At 57.5% G+C, this 23,793-nt stretch overlaps 1 protein-coding gene across 1 annotated transcript; it reads left to right on the top strand.

Moving 5' to 3' along the window:
* Positions 1-351: 351 nt before the first annotated feature.
* Positions 352-20,580, top strand: SFRP1 (secreted frizzled related protein 1). The gene is made up of 3 exons (XM_075523539.1): positions 352-970; positions 7,458-7,535; positions 17,632-20,580. Exons 1-3 carry the CDS (start codon positions 436-438, stop codon positions 17,952-17,954), a joined length of 936 nt encoding a protein of 311 aa, XP_075379654.1. The 5' UTR covers positions 352-435; the 3' UTR covers positions 17,955-20,580.
* Positions 20,581-23,793: the final 3,213 nt, after the last annotated feature.

The raw sequence follows: 23,793 nt of genomic DNA, 5'->3' as shown, positions 1-23,793 counted from the left end.
CCGGGGCCGCTGACTGACACCGGCGGGCGAGCGCGCGGCGGGCGGCGCCGCCCTGATTGGCTGCCGGGGGCTCACAAACCCGCGGCGCGGCGCGGCGGGGCCAGACCGGGGCCGGGGCTGAGGCGGCGGCGGGATTGGCGGGAGCGGGCGGCTCGGCTCGGCTCGGCTCGGCTCGGCTCGGCTCGGCTCGGCTCGGCTCGGCTCCGGGCGGCGGCTGCGTCCGACGGGGGGGCTGCGGGCAGCGGACACCGGGCGGGGGGCGGCGGCGGCGGCGTGGCGGCGCCCCGGGCAGTGCTGGGGGGCGCCGGGCAGGGCGCAGCGGAGGGGGCCGTCGGTGGGGGCGCGGGGAGGGTCCCCGGGGGCGGCCGCCGGCAGCGGGCGCCCGGCGGGGAGCGGCGGGCGGCGCCGTCGGGGCCGCCGTCGGCGGGCGCGGCGATGGGCAGAGTGCGGGGGCCCCGCGGGGCCGCCCTGCGGGCGCTGGTGTCGCTGGCCGCCGGGCTGCTGGCGTGCGGCGGGGCCAGCGAGTACGACTACGTGAGCTACCAGTCTGACCTGGGCCCCTACCCGGGCGGGCGCTTCTACGCCAAGCCCCACCAGTGCGTGGCCATCCCTGCCGACCTGCGGCTCTGCCATAGCGTGGGCTACGACAAGATGGTGCTGCCCAACCTGCTGGACCACGAGACCATGGCCGAGGTGAAGCACCAGGCGAGCAGCTGGGTGCCGCTGCTCAACAAGAACTGCCACATGGGCACCCAGGTCTTCCTCTGCTCCCTCTTTGCTCCTGTCTGCCTGGACCGGCCGGTCTACCCGTGCCGCTGGCTCTGTGAGGCCGTGCGCGACTCCTGCGAGCCTGTCATGCAGTTCTTTGGCTTCTTCTGGCCCGAGATGCTCAAGTGTGACCAGTTTCCCCAGGACGATGTCTGCATTGCCATGACGGCTCCCAATGCCACCGAGGTCTCCAGGCCCAAAGGTAAGGTGTGACCCGCGCCACAGCCCTGCTCCTGGCACGTTTCTCTGAGCTGACGGGGCAGGCGTTAGCCCGGGGGGGCTGTGTGGGACTGAAGGGGGTCTTGCGGCAGGAGGAGGCTCACCTGAACTCTGCTTCTTGGTAGCAGTCCTCCTCCAGCCTCCAAGCGCTCTGCAAGCGCTCCTGTCCCGAGGAAGGCAGGACACCCTGCCGGTTCCTCACTTCTGCCCTGGAGCTGAGCCCAGTGCCGGGGCACGGCGGGTGTGTGGCTGCTCTGATCCCGCACTGGCACTGGGGCCGGGCTCCAGCCCCTAATGGACCGGGGCTCTGACCCTCTATCCTCCAGGTGCTGCACTGCCCTGGCAGCAGTTTCTCTCTGGAGCCCGACTCCTGCAGGGCCGTTCTTGGCAGCAGTAGGACACGTGGTCCCCCACGGCAGAAAGCGCTGCCTGACCCGAGTAAATGGTGACAGCAATCCTGGCGGGGGACCTCACTTCCCGAGCAGTCCTGGGGCGAGAGGCTGGGCAGCCGGTGGCTGCGCGTGCAGTGGAAATCCAGCCCTGCCGTCTCGGGTGCGGCTGTGTGCTGGCGAGGGGCAAGAGACTTATCAAGAAATGACTGGGGAAAGTGGATGTGGTTCTTGTTTGTTTCCATTATGTGCGGCAGGTCTGTTTGGTGTCAGACTGGCTTGTTTGTGCGAGTTGCAATGAGGCTGGCTTGTTGCTGAAAACTTTTAAAATAAATAAATATCCTGGTGTCGCTTCGGCATTCTGCATCAGAGTGCTTTGAAAGGCTGGCAGGAGGGATATTTGTAGAGGGAGAGGGCAGAGAGCTATGAAAGAATGCAATGCTTTCCTGTGTCCGGAGCTTCACTGAAAGGGATGGGCACCCCCGATTTCACGAGGGGATAGTGCAGGCACTCGGGAGGAGCTCAGGGATGCGGGAGCATGCGTGGGGCTGAGCGATTCCCGTGGCTTCCGCGCTGTGTCTGGAGCTCATCTGGAGGGAAGGTCGCCCTTTGCAGCGGCCGCTCGCGTGCAGTTACCTTTACAGACAAAGGCTTTACGTCGTGCTTGGCTGGGAGCCCTCGCCCAGCCTGCCGGGGACTGTACAGTGTTATCCCGCTCATCCCAGCAGGACTTGCACTTCAGGGAGCCCTTCAGTTACGGGGAGGGAAGGGAGTGCATCCTGCAGCAGAGGGGTGACACCCTGGGGGTGTCCCTGGGAGCCAGTGCCAGGGCACACGGAATGAAGTGGAGAGCGATGGCTTGAGCAGGACAGGGCAGTCGCTGAGACAGGCAGCCTGCCCGGGGGCAGGCAGGGAGGGATGCCTGAGCTCGACAGCCGCCGGAGCTGTACAGGGAAACTCTGTCATGTCTCGGCAGTGGCAGACTGTCATGTCTCGATGCGAAGTGTGTACCCACGCCGGGGGGTGAGGTTTGGCTGCTTTTGCTCCCAGGGACCCACCCTCTCCCCGTGCGGCTCCGATGGCAGCACAGCCATGCTGGCTTCCTTGCGGTGGCTTGCACTGACTGATGCGCTTGCTGGAGGAAGCTCTTTATTTTCCAGGAAGGCTCTAAAATCATCTCTCCTGTGTGAACCTAGACCCTTGGTCAAGACACAGTCGTGTCCTGTGTTGCAGGTACAAAGGTTGTTTTTATTCCCCAGGGACTTGCAGCCAAGCGTGCTCCTGGGGCAGCTGGGTCTGAGCTGCTTGCTGTAGAGCTGCCCCTTTCCAGGTCTGAAACGGAGTTTGAGCTGTTTGCAGGTCATTAATTTTTGACCCAAGACCTGGGAACAGTGTTCTAGGTGAGCAGCGTCTGCTAAGTTTTCCCTTGTGTAGTTTAACAACCAACTTTCTGGTCACCTTTCAGACCTGTCTTGACAGCAGCATTGGGATGGGACATTACTGCTTTCTTTTGGTGCTGCTAACATGCCCATCAGCACAGTATTTGGGCACTATGCTGTTGTTGACAGGCATCGCTAAAGTGACTTTATTACAAGGAATTACATCAGCTCATGTTTGAATCCTTTGTGGATCTATTGCTGGTCCTGTTTGGCGTGCAGAGAAGCTTCATTCTGCGCAAGCTTTAGGGAGTATTAACTTGTTCTTCGGGTGACCTGTAAATCAGAGCTGGGCGAGTATTGCAAGGAAGTATTGCAGCCACTCAGATAAACCACTGTCTGCTAAATGGCTTCGCAAAACTTATTTCCCAAGCAGTTTTAAATGAGCAATTTGTTCACAAGGATGTTTAGAAAAAGTAAGTCTTTAAAGTTGTCGTGCAAATGTGAACTCTCTTCAGCATTCAGTGGAAAACCATAAGCACCCATCTTCACATCCCCTGGCTGCTTGAAAGTATTTCAAGAGAAACCCTTGCACGTGCTGTAGCTGAGCCCCAGCAGCTCCAGAGGTGCTGGGCCAAGCTCCCTGTGCCCATCGCACCGGCTGGGGCACTTCTCTAAGGGGACGAGTGATCTTGCTAGAAAAAGCTTCTTCGAGGTGAGAGGGCCAGGCCCCCCCAGTAATCTGCTGGGCTGGACCTGCTGCCCTTAGGTGTGCCAGCTTTCATGGCGTTAACGCTGTTTTGCGGCAGAGGGATCTGGCATGTGTTCTTCTACGAGTAACCTTTGGTTGGTGAAGCTCCGTGTGCCGCATACGCCGTGTGCTGGGACGCTCTTCCCCCAAACAGCTTAGAGTGAACAGAGCAAACTTAAAGTTAATTGCCACCACTGCTGTTACGTAAACCAACACAGCCAGGTCTCCTGTGCTGGTGCTTCTGCTCCTCGCTCTGCAGAAGGTCTGCGTGTGGCCTGCCGTGACGGCAGGGGCCAGACCCGGCGAGGTGCCCAGCGCTTCGTCCGCTGGCGCTGCCACCTCGTGCAGACGAGGGGTGCGTCCGGGCGAGCACGCTTGTGCCGCTGCGGTTCAGCCCTCGTCCCTGCGCGTGCCGGGTCCTTCCCTCCGGCTGGGCTCTGCTGCAGGAGACCCTGTCCGCAGTCTGTGTGCGCCTTCCGTGAGCGCCGGCTTCTGGAGCCCCTTCGGTCTCAGGCACTGGGGTGTGTTTCCTGTTGATTCAAAGAGGGTCAGAACCCAGCAGTGTCCCCCCTTTTCTCTGGGCACTAATAAGAACGAGCCCTTTCAGTATTTTTCCCCATTAACACCTCGAAATTGGAATTTGTTTCTGCCTCTCAAAGAGCTGACCTGCTGAATTCCTTTCTCCTTAAGCATGAGGCGGTAAAGCCTGCAGGCCCACAGGATGCATCAGGGGAGTTGCAGATTAATATAGCATTACACATTCCTTCTCCTGCCCCTGGAGTAAGCTGGCTCTAAAGCCAGGCATTAGAAAATGGTCAGCAGGGAAACAGCGAGCTGGAAGCAGGCTAAGGCTGTGCTTGGAGCAGAGCTGTCAACTGCAGAAGACGGGCCCTGGCTGAACTGCAGCAGGCTAGGAGGCAGGCAGCTGTGCCCCCCACCGCGAGCTGTGGCGGGGTGCCGCGGGGAGCAGTCCAGCCGGGTGCGTGCCAGCACGGCCGCCTCGGGGCCTCTGCAGTGGGGACTGCCTGAGGCGGGAGGACCCGAATCATGCTGGGCTTCTTGTTGGCTCCTTCAGCCTGGGATCGCGTGGGAAGGGGAAGGTGAAGTCCTGGGTAGCGCTGTGGCCTGGAAGACGTTGGCCATGGTGCCTCGGGAGGGGTGTGAGGGCAGGCAGTGTCAGGATAGCTGTGGCTCCACAAAACAGCAGTTTTCCTGGAGCGCAGAGCTGCGCAGGAGCTGGTCGGGCCCCTGGCGTTCGTGTTCCTGACCTTGGCGTGATGGAGTGTCCTGTGGGGAGAGGAGCATTTCCCTTTCCCTCAGCACAGGACGGTGTCCCCTGGCAGCCCTGCAGGCACATCCATGCTGCCATGGAGCTGCGGGAGGCAGGGCCCATCACCCATGTGATGGTCCCAGCACGTGGAGCCGCCCGGCGCACAGCTGGGGTGAGCACCGGGTGCCCGCTGCCACTTGTCAGGCCATGGGGGTCCTCCCGGCACAGGGTGGCATGCCACGGCTTGGCCCCAGCACAGGGATGTGGCAGCCCGGCAGCGGGATGCGTGCGCGGGTGAGGCCGCTGCTCGCGCTGCGTTGGACGGCTGGCAGCGCTTGCCCTGCCCGGGGCGTCAGCAGAGCCGCAGGGAAGCGTCTTCTCCGTGGCAAGAGGAGCGTTGGCAGGACGTGCCTGCAGCGTGGCTGGCAGACGTGCGCTGTGTCGCCAGCGGGAAGGGGGTGGACGTGCTGCCCCGCGGAAGGGGCTGCCCAGCGCGGCTGCAACGGCTCCAGCCCGCGCACGATGGCTGCTGGCTCCGGGCCCTCGCCATAGCGAGGTGGGGGTCCGTGCCGCATGGGGGTCCCTGCTATCCTGGGTGTGCCAGAGCGTTCCCAGGGGCTGCCGTAGCGCAGCTAAAACAAAGCCTGTGTTTTCACCAGGGAACAATGAGTCTTATTTTCCATTTTGGGTGTTGTTTTTTCTTTGGTTGCCTGGAAAGCTCATAGGGTGGACGCAGAGGTGGCTTTCATATTGTTTGTCTGGCCCGTGTAGGCTCGGCCAGTCTCCTAGCGTGTGCTTTGGCTGCTGAGGCACTTCGGAGTGCTTTGCATGCTGGAATGTGCGGAGATGAGCTAATGCATGGCAGGTACCCCCACTTGTTCCTGGGGGTGGTCCCCAGCACAGTAACTCGCTCTTGGCGCTGCAGCAGAGACAGACGGCTGGGGCTGTCACCCTCCTGCCAGCATCCCCTTTCCCTCCTCATGAGCTCATTAAATGTGCAGCCTGGATGGAAATATTCTGACCGCTGATTTTAAAAATAAAGTGTTCGGGACGTCATCTTGTCCCCAAAGGCTGGCTTCTGCCTGTGTCACTCTTAAGTTAAGATGGTAAAAGTGGCAATTGCACGTGAGGATTTTGGAAGAGGAAGTTACCCAGGTGAGGGGCGGCTCTCGCAGGTACCGAGGTACCAGGCGTGGGACTGTTAAGTCAGCTGTTGGGTGCTGCGAAGGTTGCCTTGTGACTTGCCCATCGGGGCAATTGGAAGGCCAGTTGCTCTCCATGTGTGATTAATAAAGACATGGTGCATGACCCCAGGAATTAGCATTTGGCACAAACATATTTGGGGGGGTGAGAGGGGAAGAACAAGCCACAGAAAACAAATGTCTCGCCTGAAACGCTGTGGGGCATCTGTGAGTGAGGAGACCCGACTCTGTGGTTGGCGTGGGTCATGGCCGTGCCCCCCTCCCGGCGGTTCTGGCTCTGCACCCCTCTTGCTGGGAGACCTCTCTGTTTTTTCTGTCCAGCAACGCTGTGGGTTTTGCCAGCCTGGCTGAGGGCTGGAAGGGGGCGAGCGCTCCGTCTGCACGCAGGGACCGGCAGATGTTTCGTTGCAGTGCCATCCCCCAGAATAACTCCCTTGTGTGGGAAAGAGCCCTCTGTTCTGCTGGACCAGGAACAGAAGCAGCATCTCCCAGCTCAATAAATTCATCTGCCAGTAGCACAAATCTCCGTCTGTGCTGCTGGGTGGTCTCTGCTCCGGCTGGAAACGGGAACCTGGAAACAGATTTTTATTCTCTGGGTGAAGTGAGCTTTCCTCTCAGGATGGATCCCAACGAAATGTCCTGGGTTGACACTTCCCAAGCGGAGGATGTCGGCCACCGCCAGCAGCTGGCGAGCAGAGCCGGCTCCCCTCTGCTGGAGCCGTGAGGCTGCCCCGCAGGCCTGCGGGTGTAGCCGGGCCGAAAACAAAAAAGACATCCGCTCTCAGGGTTGCGCTGGAGGGGCTTCTGGAGCGGGGCGGCGCACGCGAGAGGTGTGCGGGTCCGTCACCAACCGGTGCCGCTCTGGGGCAGGGAGGGAGGCGAGGGCTTGCTGTGCGGTGCCAGAGCAGCCTGCGTGGTGGTCCCCGGTGCCGAGGAAAACCTGCACTGAGCGGGGCTGTGCCAGTCCTGAACCCTCCCGCCTGGCTTCGGGGCGGCTCCTGGCCGGGGCAGCCCCTTGGCACGTGAGCCGTCCCTGGGCGCCGTCCTGCGGTGCTGGGGTTTGGGCGCTGCCCGCCCGCCTTGGCACGCCGGGGGGAGGGAACGTCAGCGGGCTGTGGGCCATGCCCCGCGGCGAGCGGCTCCCCTCAGCTGAGTGCCTGGCCCTGAAAACCTCTCTCCTTGCCAGCACTGTCCTCCCGCTCTTGGCGGCTGCCTGCCCCTGCCCGTGCCCGGCCTTGGGGCCACTGGCAGCACTGGAGCGGGGCTGGTAGGAGGCTGCCCGTGCCCAGTGCTGCCCTGTGGGCTGGTAGATGGCACCTGACCCCGGCAGGGTGTCGTCCTGCAGGGCTGGGACCTGGGAGCCCATGGCACGGTGCCTGGGCGTGTGCCCCCCTCGAGGGCAGTGGTCTGACAGCACGGACGTCCCGGCTCTGTGGTGCTTCTTGAGCTGGCTCCTCACCACCTCTTCTCTCCTCTTGCCAGGAACGACTGTGTGTCCCCCTTGCGACAACGAGATGAAGTCAGAGGCCATCGTGGAGCACCTGTGTGCCAGCGAGTTTGGTAAGGAGGATTGCTGGGGGCACGGGGAGGCTTTCCTTGGGGGCACAGGGCAGCATGGCTCCTGTGTGGGCCAGATCCTGGACCACTGCGCTTCTCTGCCTGCCCTGAGAGCGGTGTGGCCGGCAGTGCGGCCAGTGTAGCCGCGTCGCCTGCGGGCAGCCGCGGTCCTTCCCCAAGGCGAGCGTGCCTCTAGATGTCAGTGTCGGCGCGCAGAGGCGGGCGGCAGGACGGGACTGGACGTGTCCAGGACGTGTCCGGCTCCTGCAGCCGAGCGCACCCGGGGACCGGGACAGCAGGGTCCTGGCGGCAGTGCCTGTGCTCCTGCATCGCCCCGGCTGCAGTGCTGAGCGTCTCTCTTGCCCCGCCTGGCGAAATGTCGTGCGGGACGAGGCCCCCCAAGCGCGGGATCACCCGCTGAAGCAGCGATGCTGCAGGCTGCGAGGCCCCGCTGCCGCCGTCAGCCCCGGCTGCGAGCAGAGAACCAGATGGTGTTGGTCTGGAGTCTGGGGATGGGGCAGAAGTGGCAGAGCCTGTTCTTTGGTGAACTCGGTGGGGTTCGTAACTTAACCCTGGTGATCCTGTGCTCTTGCGTGCTTGCAGGAATGACGCATAGGATGGACCTTTATTCTGCTTGCAATCACGAAGGAGCAAATCAGCTTCCTCCTTCACCCAGATTGCTTGTACTGCTGGGTTTCTTTTTATCAAAGTTATGCTGCTCTTGTCAAGTCTAGGTGTAAAAACCCAGAGCCAGTCCTTGTCTAGCTAGGGCCAACCAGTGAGCTTAAAAAATGCAGAGCTACTTGAAAGCTGTGTCCTAAATATATTATGACTGAGTGAGTGAGTCAGACAATCTTAGGTAAACAGAACTTCATTTAAAAAAAAAAGTAGCACAGGGAAAAATATTAGCTTTCTCAGATCAAACCCAGAATTAACTGGGTTTGACATCCTTGCTGGTGTATGTAACTTTCCCGGAAGGTTATTAAAGGCATATTGAACAAGGTGCGCATTCCTCCGGGATTAGCACTTGAATGTGCCCTGTGCCAGAGTGCACTATGCAAACCTGCTCTGCATGCTGGCGTATTACCCTTTCTGCTGGAAATGAATTCTCAACTCTCCTGCAGATGTGGTATGCCAAAAGTCCTAAGTTCAGCACAGACTTTTTCTAACGGGGAAAAGCATCAACAGGAACACCCATGTAATAGTTTCCCAGGAATGCACATACTTCAAGCTGGGTCGGGTAACAGACGCATGAATTCAGCGCGGCAGCCTGCCTGGAGAGCGGGATGTGCTGCTCACCGACTGTTGGGCTGAGCGCTCGGAGGTGGGTGAGCCGGAGCACTCTGAGCTCTGCCCCGGGCAGGCAGGAGATGAGAGATGGATAGGAGCTGCCCATGCCCCACTGCATCCGTGGGGAGAGACTGGAGGGAGCTTCCCAGCCGGCAGGGAGGGAGCAAGTGGCCTCTGGGACCAGCGCACCTGGTTTGGGTGGGGGCTGGGTGCCTGGGTTTGCGGTGACGCAAAGGCATCGCCCCGGTCTGGGGGCTCTGGGCCTGGGGACCTCAGTCCCGGAGGAGGAGTGAGGGGAGCTGGCTGGGTGGCAGCAGCAGCTCCGTTGTCGGTGGGTCGCTGCGATACCTACTGCCACCCCGGAGGCGTGAGGAGCAAGCCGAGGTGGTGTCCTGCTGGTGGGCAAGCGCTGGGAAGGGAAATACAAGTTTAACCACATGCTTGTCATCAGCCTCTGCTGCTAAATATCCTCCCCATGCTCTGGGACAGTTACACAACAGGGAGCAGAGGCCAAACCAGAAGTATTCACGGCCTCAGTGGAGCGGCTTGAGACATTGACTTGCCCACAGAGTAAGTTGGTTATTGGGAAATTTTGTGGTGACAGCGTCCAGAGGATGGAAATATTTCTTGGCAGGCGGCTCCCTGGGTAGGGCTGTGGCGAGTGGCCAGCTACAGTGTCCCCGTGCACAGCCGGCAGCAGAGGGGCAGCAAGCAGGGGAGACCTCAGCCCCCGTGCCTACCCCCAGTCAATCCAAAACGGCTGTGAAGGTTTTCACAGAAGCCTTCCTCCTGCTGTGATTCGGGGTGGTGGGGATGGGTCCCTGTTCCCAGGCCAGCCGTGCTGGGTCCCAGTGTGGAGGGAGAGAAATGGGAGGCAGCTCCGCAGGCTCGGCTCGCCAGGAGGAGCTCCGCTCTCTGCCGTGTCGGGGAGCTCGGTGGTGTCACCGAGTGCCCTATGCCCGCGTCCAGGTGACAGCAGCTTGTGCAGACAAACGCGGCTAGATTTGAACCAGCTCATCTGAGCCCTTGGGATCGCTTTAGTCATAATGGCAGGTATCGCGACTGCGTCAGCGCACCCGCCTGACTCGCCCTTCACTGTGTTTCTCCAGCTTTGTCGTAGTAAGTACAAAGTCGTTTGCTTCCTCTGCCAAAGCAGAGTCTGATGGTTTTTCTGACCAGTCCAAGGAATCTGGGATCATTCTTTGTTCTGTGGATCAGCACAACTCCAACATGTAACTTTATTTTTAAACATGTCAGAGCTCTTGCTGATGCTGAGGTTGCTCCCATTCCTCCTCCTTCCCGCTCCTGCTTTCTCTTTTTATCTCAGAAAGAGGTTTTTCATTTGAAAAGGAGATGACCTCCCTACTGTAGAGAAGTCCAAAGGCAGCTGAGCAGGACACAGCTGGTGTCTGCTGCATGTGAACCATCACTCTGTCTTCACACTGGAAAGCTGGTCGTGTCTTGGATATACTTTTGTTCCCCTGCTCCTCCCTGTCACCAGACTCGGTCGCGGCGGGAAGCTCACTTGCATGGGTTTTCAGTGGTGTAGGTTTCATGCAGCTGCATTCGGTGTTTTCTTCCCTCTGTCATTGTGTTTTTTCCTCCCCATCCAGGAGGGTCCTGGGTGCACGTAGCGCTGCCTCCAGATGTGCCCAGTCTGTAGCCAGCTGGGGAGCTGGAGCAAGGGAGGAGCTGCCATGCAGGTCTTACCTGTGCCCTGCGAGGAGGGCAGTGCAGGGTGCTCCTGGGGATGTCCCAGCTGTGGAGAGGAGCCAGCGCAGGAGGCATCGCCTTCAGGAAGGTTTCTCAAAGCACAGTGCGTGGCCCTTGGCTCTTTGTTTAGTCTTGGGGGGTTACTGTCACGGGGCGATTTCTCAAGGAGAGCTGTTTATCTGGCACTAAAATAAACTCCCAGCCCTTCAGACTGAGATTTCTCATGCACATCCACCAAGGTAAACACTGGCAGCTGACAGGTTACAGATCCTCATCAAAGCCAGACACATACAATAAATGTTTAAACTAACGTGTGCTGCACGGGGCAGCTGTTGGTGGGTCCTGCGCTGATTCCCACAGTAACGTTACCGCGGGTTTCACTTACACCCCAGTGGCTCATTACAGACAAGATGCGAGGAGCACTTTGCCCACCAGTGATGTGTGGCCGTGCCAGGGTGGGAGGTGTCTGTAACAGCCCTGGGATGTCGGTCTTGAGGACAGCGAAGGAAGAGAGCTGCATCCAGCTGTGAACACAGGAAGACTGCAAAGAAAAGGGACCTTTCTTCCCCTGGCCAGGAGAGGGCCTTGGACAAGACGCTGGGGCTCGGAGGGGTGCCAGGAGACCGCCAGCCTCCTGGGCCAGCAGGACGCTGGGTTTGCATTCGTTTGAGCAGCAGTGAATGGGGCTCCTGGGTGGTGGTTTGAGGCAGCTCCGCTCCCTGCTGGGCTGCCAGCAGCTTGGCAGCTCCTCCAAGAGCAGGATGGCTCTGGGGCACAGCATGTCTTGCTGTCCACACGGCTCTGGCTGGGGCTTGCCATGCGATAGCCGCACGGTGGGAGCGATGTGCGTGCTCCCATAGCCCCGGCAAAGCGTTCGGCACTGTCTGCCTGCTGCTGTGGCCGTCCTGCCTGTAGGTGGAGGGGACCTGGCTTGGCACTGCTGGAGGCACTTGGAGATTAGCTTCTCCTTCCTTTATTTCAGCAGCATGCAGGAGCTGCCTCCTCTTCTCCACCCTAGCTCTCTCCTTGGAAGCACCAGCCAAGTGCCTCCAGAAAACGGGGAATGTTTTTGACCCAGCATCTCTGCATGCAGCTCCCAGCATTGCACCTGGTGTGCTGCTCAGCTACCTGCCGTAGCAGCAGTCCCCTGTCCCTGCGGTACGCAGCAAGGTCCTGTCGCACCTCTGGCTGTGTGTGGGTGCTGCTCCACATCTGCCTCTCTGGGTGCCAAGGCTGGGAGAGCAGAAGCATCGTCCGTGGCTTGGAGCGGGGCTGCAGGAGCACAGGGCAGAGGGTGTCAGCGTGTGGTGCGGGGACCCTCACCTGGGGCACAGACCAGCGCCAGGGGCTGGGCCAGGTATGCGTGGGCTAATTGCAGTTTAGATTTTTGGTGCGGCTCTGGTGTGCTGGGGGCAGCGACGGATGCATGATGAAGTGTGAGATTGCCTTCCTGTGCCCTCGCAGCCACCTCCCGCAGCCTCCCGGGGCTGCAGCCAGGGTTTGCTTCTTACTCCTTCTGCAGGCTGGGCTGGCCCTGGAGTTCATTCCTCTCTCTGTTTCTCTTGGTGATTTTATTTATTGTTTCTGCCCTTTCTCTGGGGTCTGAGGGGATCCTGCTGAACGGGCTCTCGCTGCACTGGAGACTGCAGTACAATCAATATGTGCTGTTTATTTTTTCCCGTGACTGACAGCTCCTTGCCTGCAGCCTTCTCCTGTTACAGCCCTAATGTGTCTTCTGGCAGGTTTCCTCCTTCTGAGTGATTTCTAAAGGAAGGAGCAATGAGGCTGAAGGAACAGCAAGCTTTCCCTTCTCTCACGTTCTCTTCCCTGTCCCTGAGGTGCTGCAGTGGGGCCCCTGCCCGTGCAGGCAGGAGAACAGCGGAGATGGCGTCCCGGTCCCAGGCTCCTGCCTGCTGGAAAAGAAGGGCTGGAGGTGCCTGTGGGGCATGGTCACGGTGGGTGCATGGTGGTGGACGGTGAGCAGGGTGCAGGGGCTCGTGCATCTCAGCCTGTGGCTGCCCCTGGTACAGCGCAGCCCTCGGAAACGCGGAGAGGGCGCCCGAGCCCTGGTGCTGGTGTCGGGGAAGAGGGTGCTTTGCTCTCAGGCAGCACTAATGCGGTGCTCCCAGTTTGCCTGGGAGACTGGGTTTCCTCTTTCCCCATGCTGGGGATGGGACTGGAAAGCTGGAGCTGTAGGGACATCGATAAGAATTGTTTCAAGTGATGAAACGCGAGTTGTGCTTTGTCAGGCTGGACCCCAACCAGCGCTGCGGGGCCTTTGCTGCTCTTGGAGCTGCTGCTGCCAAGAGTAATTTCACTCCAAGTGAGCAAACACTTTCATATACCCTGTTTCGTGTTAGTAGAAATAAAAAAAGACATTTTTATATCTCCAGCACTCCCTACTCTCTCTGCATTAGAGATAGCAGAGCCATGCTACCATCTGATACAAGCCATTTGTAGTGGGGGCCAAATTCGTGGCTTAGTCTAAGGGGGGTGCATCACCCCGGGCCGGGGTCTGACCCTCTGCTAATGGGAGCTGCGGCTGGTGATGGGGCAGCTGCGCATCCAGAGCTGCCACTGTCCCTCTCGCGTGTCCTCCCTGGGCCTCCCGGAGTCAGAGCAAACCAGAGGGAAGCACAAGGCAGCCTGGGGCCGCAGGAGAGGAGGACCTTGGAGGGGATGAGGCTGCCCATGCTGGCCTTCTTTTCCCGACTCCGATGGTCGCTGGTGGCATGGTCCTGCTGGACCTGCCTTGGGAGAAGGAAGGGCTGGGTGATGCTGCGGTGTTGCGTCGGGAGCAAGGAAAAGCTGGTCGTAGCTGCCGGCTGGTGCACGCAGGGTCTTTGCAGGAGTCTCTGCACTGTTCAAGGGCAGTGCAGCTAATTCTCGTGCTGGCAGCTCGCCGTGGCAGTGGGCAGGGTCTGGTGAGAGGGTCCGTGCCTGTGCTGGGTTCAGCGCCAGCTCTCCTGGCTGTGGCAAAGTGCTGGCAGGTGGCTTGTGCCTGGGCAGACGTCAGCTTCTTGGCGCTGGGGCTGAGCAAGGGCAAGCGTGGGTTTAGCGCCCCGGGAGGATTTCTGCTGTTGTAAACACAACATGGCTGAGAGCTGTCGAGTCCCAAATTAGATCCTGAAATCTGCCTTTGTTGTGTTTTGTTTTTTCCCTCCCAGCCTGAGTAATGCTTTCACTTCTGTGTTTTCTGGGAAGAGCCTTTGAAGTGGGCAGCTGGACGCTGGCTTGCGCTAGAGCTCTCCTGCCATCACTTGCCCGTGAGCAGACGTACCAGCAGCGCCCACAGGGAGGGTGTTTTGGGACCACGTATGGCACGAAAGTAAGACCTCTCGCTGTGCCGTGCAGGAGTCCCCCTCTGCCCTGAGCACCATCGGCCACACGGCCCCGAGGTGTGCTTGCTGCCGGAGGGGAGTGGAGGAGAGAGCCTCCTGCTTGGCCAGTCCCGCATGGCGGGGAGGGTCGTCCCTGTCCCCATCCCTGTCCCTGTGGGCATAGATGTCCCAGTGGAGTGTGCAGCATCCCTGGGGATGCTGCTCACCTCCCGCTCCGGTACCCAGGGGCTGCAGTCCTGGCAGCGTGCTGCGCCGGATCCGGCACTGCGTCTTGGCCGTGCTGGTGATGTCGCAAGCAGAGCTGAGACAATGCCTGGCTAGAAAGGGCTTTCCTGGTTTTATGGGTGGTCCTGGCTGTAGCCGGCCACCAGCATTGCTGGGATGGCAGAGAACAGGGCTCCTCTGCCATCACCTCTCCCGTGGTATGGAAGTTGGCTCCTGGTCCCATCGGTGCTCCCGTTCACAGGAAAGTTCATGGTCTCTCCGCAGCCCCCGAGGCTGCTGTCTGTCTGCAGGTGCTCACAGCGGAGGGAGCGAGGGCCTTTCCGTGTGAGCGCGTCAGCCAGCGTCTTCAGGAACGTGGTGGACGCTTCGATTAACAGGAGCTTGGGTGAAAGTTGGTGGTGTTGAGTGTGTTAGGTGAGGAGATGTGATTGCAATTTAGTGAGGGAGCACGGGTTTGATAAGAGGTTATGCTGGAACGTGTGTGTATCGCGTGAGAGCAAAGGGGAAGACGGGCTTGTGGCTGGCTTCCTCTGCAGCAAGGCAGAGCCGCTGCAGCATGCGGGTTGGCATGGGTTGATGCTGCAGCCGATGCCATGGCCGATGCTGGGGCAGTCCTGCGGCCATGGTGCAGGCGGGCTGCAGCGGCTGGGCTGGGCAGGCTGCACACGCTCACGTGCTATGCGTAACCCTCCAGGGCTCTTCCTGGGGTCAGCTCCCTCCTGGCAGCGACGGCTGAAGATTTAGTCTGTGCGAGCAAGTGCGTCCTGCAGTCTCGGAGGCGATTTCGGCTCTTCCCCCGCTCAGCGCTGAGGCGGATTTGGTGCGGCGCAGGGGGAGCGGAAAGGCCAGGGCTCCCAGGGAGGAAGCTGTTTGCTTTGGCAGCTCGGTCGGATCCCGGAGCCAATACTCAATCCGTCCTGCTCGAGCCTTTCCCCCGCTGCCTGCCCGCTGCTGGGGCGGAGGTGTTCCCAGGGCCGGGGGGATGCCAGGCGAGCTGCAGCAGCGGCAAGTCACACGATGGTCCCCCCTGCCAAATCCTTTATGTTTTAGGAAAGCCACAAGCCAAGGCACTGCCTCCCGCTGCGTGGTGGTGTGCTCTCAGAGCTGGGTGTGCATCCGGGAACGAACGTGCCCTCAGGCGCCGCTTTTCTGATGTGCGTGGAAAATGCCAGAGCTGCGTGTCCAGCCCTGCTGCTGTGAAACCTGCCTTTTGTGCCCGGGAGTCTCGTCCAGAAAGCGGGTCCGAGCTTAAGGAATGTGGCCCAAGTAGGGGAGCAAGGGGGGAATGGGGAGCCAGGTCACTGGCAGACGGGTGAAAACTGTGCAGTGATTATAATGCTTTTTTTTTTTTTGGCTTGTGTGACTGCTTAGTCCACAGCAAGGCAGCCAGAACTTGGTAGTCCTTGAGCCAGGCTGCATTTTACCTGGGTAGCACTGCAAACTCCCTCTGCTGATGACAAGAAGGGCATCGTTGCTGGGAAGAGCAGAGTCCTACACAAACTATTTGCACCCCTGCTCAGCTCCTCGTTGGTCCTCCTTGGCCTTATCTGATCTTGGCTCTGTGCGCTGCTTTGCACGAGTGAGGTTTGGATGAGTTTTTAGTTCACGTCTGGATTTATGGTTCACCTGGGCAGCTCCCAAGCTCCCTGAACCTGCATCGCTGGCTCGCGAACAGATAACTGCTGCTGTGCAGGGAAGGGAGCAGCCGTGAGCTCCCAGAGCACAGGATTACCAGACCCTCTTTGTGTTCCATGACTATGATACTTGGAGTAGAACAGCACCTCCACTAGCTGCCAGATTGTGTTCTTCCTCTAGCAACAAGGATCTAAACTTGCAGCGATCACAGCAAAGCAATTTGCAAACAAGCCATTTTGAAAAAGTCTCTTATTGCTGGTATTATACCATTCCTCCTGCGCTGGCAACCGCTGGGCTTAGTGCAAGAGTTCAAAGTCAGAACGGATAAAGAAATTGAGGTTCACATTGAGGGATGCTGCTGCTGCTGCCCAATTAATGTCATGGAGCTTAGAGCTGCTTGAAAACTACTTGCTTCATTTTCCAGATTTGTTGCAAATTGACCTGGTACAGCATCTTTAGCTCCTTAAAGCTTGAGTCTCTTTAGCTCCTTAAACATCCTGAATTTGGAAAACAGATGGAATGAAAATTTCACTTAGGTTTCCAGTCCTGGATTACTTTCTTGTACAGTAACAGTATAACACGACAGGGCTCTTGGCAAACACAGCAGGCGTTTTTGGCACACGGGCACATAAATACCATTACTCCTGTTGCCAGTGCAGTGGCTGGGAGCATGAGGGTGATTCAGAGACTCTGCTGCCTTCTCAGGACTGTCATCGCGCTGTCCTGCTGCCATTCGTGTCTGGAATGGTGAGCAGAGCTGCTGTCCAGAAAGCAACATGTGTTCGTTGCTGCAAGTTCCAGCAGAGCAAGACTTCAAGGAGCGATGCTGCGGGGACCCGTCTCCCTGCCAGAGCCAGAGGCTTCTGCATGCCGTCTGCTGCACATGCTCTGAGAGTCAAATGAGAAGGGACAGCAGACAATTAATCACCTATCCCAGCACTATTTATCTGCAGCTCTGAAGTAAACTCCCAAATGATGGAAATATGTTAGTAATTTTTGGCCATATGTGCTTTTCCCCAAAAATGAGGCAGAGCCAAATGGCACAGAAGTGATACTTTAATGTACAACACATTTTCATAATTTTTCCCATGTATACTAAATTCCTCTTCATGGTCGTGGCAAAGGAACATTAATTTTTTTTTTTATTTGGGTTGCGATTAACTCGGGAAAACGCTGAACCCGAAGAGGAAAATATTTTCCATGAAAGTTGTATTGGATTAACTCCCCTTCTCCTGGGGAAGGTGCAGGCATGTGGCAGCTCCACGCGGCTCTGCCTCCTGCGTGCGGGTCCCGTGGGCACGGCTGCTTGCCAGGGGACTTCACTGCTCGAATGTAGAGATGTTCAGTGCTCGGAAACTTGTTTCACAGGCACCTGAGGGCCGGCAGTGACTGCAAACAAATGCTTGAGAAGCCAAGCTGACCTTTTAAATGGCCCTTCCAAGAGTCTCTCCATGCGTCTAGAGCAGGGAAATCACCTTGTTTACTCAGCTGACGTTTTGCTAGCAAAGAGCGTATCGCCAGCTGAACGAGTCTCCCCCTCAAATAAAAAGCGCCTGGCGTGCTTTGCTGGGGGAAGGGAAACAGAGACCTCAGTGTTTTACCTTGGTGCTCTCTCAGGCGCGGGGATGGCTCCACGTCAGGCGCGCGGGTTTTCATGTCGTGGTCAGCGGGTCAAGTCATTGCTGGGGCAATGCTGCAGGGAAGGGAGCGGGGGGACGCGGGAGCGGTGCGGAGCAGGTCGCTGGGCATCTGCAGCGCGGCAGAGTGCTGCTGCCGCCCTGGGGCGGGGGCACCGGTGCCCCCTCGCCCCCAGCCTTGCTTAGCAAAGGCTTTGTGCCAGCGAAGGCTGCTCAGGAGTCCCTTTGTTTTTCCCCTCTCTCTGGCTTGTTTTTCAGCTCTTAAGATGACCATAAAGGAAGTGAAGAAGGAGAACGGGGACAAGATGATCGTCCCGCGGAAGAGGAAGGCGCTGAAGCTGGGGCCCATCCGGAAGAAGAACCTGAAGAAGCTGGTGCTGTTCCTGAAGAACGGGGCTGACTGCCCCTGCCATCAGCTGGACAACCTCGGCCACTACTTCCTCATCATGGGCCGCCAGGTGAAGACCCAGTACCTGCTGACGGCCATCTACAAGTGGGACAAGAAGAACAAAGAGTTCAAGAAGTTCATGAAGAAGATGAAGTCTCCCGACTGCCCGACGTTTCCGTCCGTCTTCAAGTGATGCGGTGGGTGGCGGGAGAGCCGCCGCCTGGACCTCGTGCAGCCCAGCACGGCAGCTCGGTCTCGCTCCTCTGCAGCGGGGATGCTGGAGCTGAGCCCTCCTGCTCCTCCCTCGTGCTCCTCGGAGCTTCCCTTGCCCACCCCAGCCCTCCCACCTCCCCGCTGCCGGCATTTTCCTGATCGCCCGGCTGTGCAGGTGTGATGCGTGTGCACCAAATGGTTGCTGAGGTCACACGTGATTTACATCCGCAATATCCAAAGACCTATTGCTGTACAGATACGTACATTCATTTAAATAGCAGCTATCAGGTAAAGAGGGCAAGCGGAGGGGTGTGAAGTTATGTCAAGAGGTTACGTGATTGCAGAAAGGACCCTTGTGACCATGTTACTCCCGTCTTCATGGCTGCAGGATCACCCTAAATTAATTCCTGTTTGAACCAGAGCCCGCCAATTAGAAAAGCATCCCATCGACGTGATAAAAGTTATAAACGAGTAGCGGAGAACCTGTTACAACCTCTGATAAAACCTCCTAATCGCTAATTGCCCTTACTGTAAAAAACTCCCATTGTAGTCTAAACCTGCTTAGTTTAAGCCTTAACCCCGAGGTCCTTGTGATACCTTGATCGGCTGGATCGGGGAGCCCTCCCTTACCAGCATCTCTTGTTACATGTCACCGGGACGCCCGCCCTGGCCTCTGCCGAGCTGAGCTGGCTGAGCCCCTTGAGCCCGGCGCCGTGCTGCCCCTTCTCCAGCCCTTGAGCCCCCGCAGCGCTACCCGGTTCGATGGTGCAGCAGCCCCACCGCGGCCGTGGGGTCAGTGGCAGAAGGGGGCTGCCTCCACCCGTGCCTCCGGCCCCGCGTGGACCCCCGGCCGCAGCGGCGTTCAGCTGAGCGTCCCCCACCCTCACGCCTCCCACGTCAGCCTTTTGCGGCGGAGTTCCCATGCACGCGTGGCCGCTGCTGCTTGTGCCCAGACACACAATTCAGTTTTAGCCACGGGCAAATGCATCCCGTTTGCTGGCCAGCCCAGCAGCCTGGGACTCCCTGTTGGGGGAGAGCTTGCGGCCAGCTCCTCCAGCTTGTGTCACTCCCTAACTTTACTAGTGATATTTTTATAGTTTCTTCAGGCTGCTGGCAAAATACCAGATTGCAGAAGGCCGAGAACTGGTCCCTGTGGAGCGCCACGGGAAATGCATCGTCTCTGTCTTTCCCTCTTTGCAGTCGCTGTGGGACCTATCAGTTTCTAGGTTTTTGTCTGTTTGATGGGTGACAACTTGGCTTTGTATCATTCTGGGTTTTTTTGTTCCTTAATCAAAATGTCGTGTTAGTGTGAGGTCAAATAGTTTATGAAAGACAAAGAATATTGCATCCAAATGATTACATTTATCGACCAAGCTGAAATTCATTATTCCGTTAATTGGACAAGTTCTCTTTTCCATAGGCCCATATTGCTCCACATTAATTATACTATCCTGCTTCCATTCGGGGTTCTCATCAATCACGATTACGCTGAGAGAATGAATATCTTGCAATCTGAGATAATCCTGTTGTATTGCAGTTAAGTGAAATAACAAAACCTCATTTTTGAGGTTTAAACCAACCCCACTCAAAGCTGGTAAATTAATTATTCTTTAGCTCGGGAGTGCTGTTTATTCCCCACGTGGGGACAGAGCCGTGGACTTGATTGTAGAAGAATTCTGTGAAGAAGCCAAGCGCACCGAGGAATGATCTTTCACAGCTAACAGAGAGATGGATTTAGGACGTGAACTCTGTAGAAAGTCCCACTAGGTTGTCTTAGACCACCACTTGTAGTAGTGTTGTTTCTTTGATGCAAAATTAATCATTGTAGATAATGTGCTTTATCGGTGAATTAAAGAAATAAATAAACCATAGGCTTTAACATCATAGATTGATGAGGTGAAACAATGGGGAAGGCAAACAAATCCAGCCTTGTCAGAAGCAGGTCGTGGCCCGGAGTCGGGACACGTTGAGCTGAAAGGCTGGTTATCTTGGAGCACCTACAGCGCAGCGCCCGGCAAAGCCCCACGGGGAGCGGGGCAGGGACCCTCCACCCTCACCACTTTCCTTCCGCAGCCGGGCGGCAACGCGGAAGAGGAATTGGTTTTGCACAAGAGAGGTGCTTAAACGTTTAATTGGGCTGGGGTTTTCATGCTATGGCCCAGGCTGCTGGTGGGTCTCCTGTTGGCCACCTCTAAAAACCTGATGTGTATGGGCTGTTGATTTACTATTTTAAAAATACATGCTTCATCAGGAAGCATCAAATCAAAGAGCAAAACAGTTCACATGTGCCTAGAGCCACTTTCAGCCCCTGGCAGCCTTCACTGCTCCGAAAGCCTGCTTTCCACCGGTGATCTTGAGCCTGAAAGCCTGGATCCAGCGGCCGGTGAAATGAACAGGGCAGTGGCCTGTTTTCCTTTGCTCCAGTAGAGAGCATGAAACGATGTACGTGTTTGTTAATGCCGCTGGTGCTTTTTCTGCACAAGTACTTCAGAAAAACTAGTAGGAAGAGTGCCCGCGAGTGATGCGTTTTGCTCTTTGTAACCGTTTTGTGCGTCGTCTCGCGCACTCGGCCCAGCCTGCCGGAGAGCCCCTGCCCGCGGCGCTCGTCCCCGTGCGCGGACGGGGATGCGAGGAGCCACGGCCCTGGCCGGGACGCGTGGCAGACATCGTGAGAGGACGGTGCAATCCTTCAGGCTGCGCCCCGGTGCTGAAGAAACCCCACACCTCGGAGCTACCCGTGGGAAGAACAAATTATCACTGTAATTACCTACTTAAAGCATAATATAATTGCATGTTACTAGTTGCTCTGTCAGATACTTCGAACACCCCTCTGACCCTGCATGTTTGTCCTTGAAAAGCCGATCAGAGCTGCTGAGCAGATTGGCACATCGTATTTCAGGCGTGGTATTTTGGACATTTCCATGTCCCTGGAAGGTAATTTTACCATTCTCTTGCCAAACTGCTCTGCGATCTGCCAGCTGTCCCGGTGGATCCAGCGGGTAGGTTGACCGGTCGTCCCTCCGCTTCTCTTGGTATGTGGAGGCTTCTGATGCAAATAACAGCGCTAAGAGACATGCGTTTGATGTAACATCATGTTGTAAGCAGTTAAGGTATCTTTACACTTCGTTTTAATGTTATTTTAGATAGTTAATTTAGAAAAATGTGGCAGTTGAGAGGGGACTGTGTTTCTGTTTGGAAGTTTTGAGAAAGAGAAAATGTAAAAGACCAGTGAAAATCAGCACTGTAGAGAACAGCCTTTTCTGGGCAGCGAACAAAAGCATGGGGCTTTTCCTTACTGCAGCTGGCATGATTTTTTATTTCTGTGAATATTCTTACACCTTGTAAAGGCTGTCAGATACAACAGTTAGCAGTATGAAGGCTAACGCAGCTCTTACTCTAGGAAGGAAATCTGGCATGGAAGCACGTGCTAAATGTCTGGAAATAGGAGCCTTTTCCCTGGCCTGTCCCTTCAGGGGGAGCTTGGTTGCAATGAGAAGGTTTGGTGGGCGATGCTGTGAAATTGCCACCTCATGGAAAGGTGAATGTGGAGTCAGTAGGAGAGGGGTACCGAACCAGCAGCGCCGGCACCAGGAGGAGAGCCTGCGCACGCTGGTGAGTTCGGGGGAAAATAGCGTCTGGTGCTGGCAGCGTGCATCGCCCGGCCCTGGTGAACGCTCCCTCTGCAGAGGCACGGACGTGCACTGCCTGTTTAGGTGACTGCTGCACTGGCAACGCGGAAGCAGATCCGTTTCCAAGAGAGGAGGCTTTAAGAGAAAATGTCCAGCAAGTTTCACGCCCCCCAGAATACACCTCTGTCTCCTTTAGGAAACATTAATTAATTAATAGCTGTTGATAGGTTGAGAGCGACAGATAACACGTGGCTGTCTGCCTAGTGATGCACGCTGGCATGCCCTGATGGATGGGCAGGAGCCAGCCTCAACTCGGGCCCCTTGGCCCCCACCATGGCCACCAGGCGCCTTAGTCTGCACCCCCGAGGGCACCGGAGACCCCCCAGCACCAGCGGGTTTAATTCGGGCCCGCAGTGACAAGGTGCACTCTGCAAAATCGGCGTCAGCGTCCGCTTCTCTGATGTGTATAAAAGTTCAGACACTGAAAATGGTCAGTGCTCTTATTTTTTAACCAACAAATTTCAGCTGTGTGTTCACATGACATTATTTTAGCAGTTGTTGATGCTATGACTTACATCTATTTTCAAGTCTAATATCGGTTCTGTTTTTTTAGTGCTGCTTCTTCCATGTATCAATATTCACTTAACTAAAATTGCTGAATTAATCAATTGCAGTGTGGTTCCCCCACTCCCCCTTTTTATAAAGAGATGTTGTTTTCTAACCTGCCTTGGTGCTTTCGAGGGTTGCCGCAGGGTGACGGGGTTGCGGGTGTGCTGGGGTGAGACCCCGGGAGGCTGTCAGTGGCCCCACAGGCGTGCGCCTGCTGCCCACTCACAGCAGCGATGCTCTGGGCATGGCACCGGTGATTCTCGGCACGCAGGTGGTAAGGTTGAGACTATCGGTCCTGTTCAGGGACTTCCCCATGCGAGCTTCTTAGCGTGTTCTGCTCTTGCGTTCAGCTCGGTTGCCTTTTCGGTATAATATGATTTACCCAAGGAAACCTTTGGCCATTCAGCCTTTCTCGTTATTGTCCCGTTCCCTTTGACTTCGTGCCAGTGAAAAGTATTGGGGGTCCACTCTCCCCAGCACTGAAGTTTCAGTTTATTTTAGGAAGACTGTCATAGCTTTTCAATAATAAGATGTCGGGGCAAAGTCTGGCGGTTATTGAGTTCACATGAGTCCATAGTCCCAGTGGTGATGGACAGTGCCTGTGGGTACCCTCCCTGTCTGCAGACACAGGTGATGCTGCCAGGGCCTCCCACGGTCCTGAGCCCACAACAGCATCCTGCCGTACGCCGGCACGTCCATACAGCTGTAACTTTCAGGACGTGGGGAAGGGAAGATGCTTTTCACGGGGCAAGCCTCAAACTCCCCAGGGATCCATCCTTGCTGCGGGAGCCAAGACCGGCAGGCGTGGTCTTGCGGTGCAGCCTGCCGCTCACCAGGTCTTGGAAGAGGTCCAGGGGATGCGAGAGCCACGCGGGGTGGGTTGCGCAGGGCTGGGAACAAGGGGAGCCCCACAGTTAAGAACTGTGTTATCATGCGGAGAGTTGGCACATGCCGGCTTTCAGCACGTTGCTGTCGCTGCTGCGCGGCTGTGCAGAGTACGGGATCGTGGTGTGGCGGGGTTGCGGTGGCTTTGCTTCTCCGGCTGCACCTGGCACGCTGGGTAATTTCAGCAGAGCAGCCAAGAAGGGAGGAAGGCACTTGGGTGAGCTGGCGGGGAAGGGCCGGGGCCGCTGAGCAGCGCAGCAGGATGCAGGCTGCCGCGAGCGGGTGGAGGGCAGGCGGGTTCCCGCTCTGCCCCGGGCCCGTGCCGTGCACAGCTTAGGTAAGAGGGAGCTGCGCATCCTCGCCCGAAGGCTGTCTTCCTGAAACAACGTGGGCAGCCTGGGTAGCGAGTAAAGGACAGCTGTCTTCCTAAATGCTTTGGGGCTTGCCATTTCGCTTTACTCTTTGGGAAAGCGCTTGGCTCCCGGGCACTGCACCAGAAGGGGAGGCGCTGCCAACCGGGACCAACGTGTGGGAGATCGACAGAGGCAGGCAGGGGCAGGAGGGCAGCCAGGGAACGGGTTTGCATGGGCGTGGGGAACAGCCCTGCTTCCCCTAACACATCCAGTCTGCGCAAATGCACCGGTGGGTATCGGGGATAAAAGGGGCAGAGGCGCTGTTACGCGCTTGGCAGAGCCC

This window comes from Mycteria americana, chromosome 23 (genome assembly GCF_035582795.1).
Source record: "Mycteria americana isolate JAX WOST 10 ecotype Jacksonville Zoo and Gardens chromosome 23, USCA_MyAme_1.0, whole genome shotgun sequence".
NCBI classification, from domain to species: domain Eukaryota; kingdom Metazoa; phylum Chordata; class Aves; order Ciconiiformes; family Ciconiidae; genus Mycteria; species Mycteria americana.
This window is presented reverse-complemented; position numbering and strand designations above follow the sequence as displayed.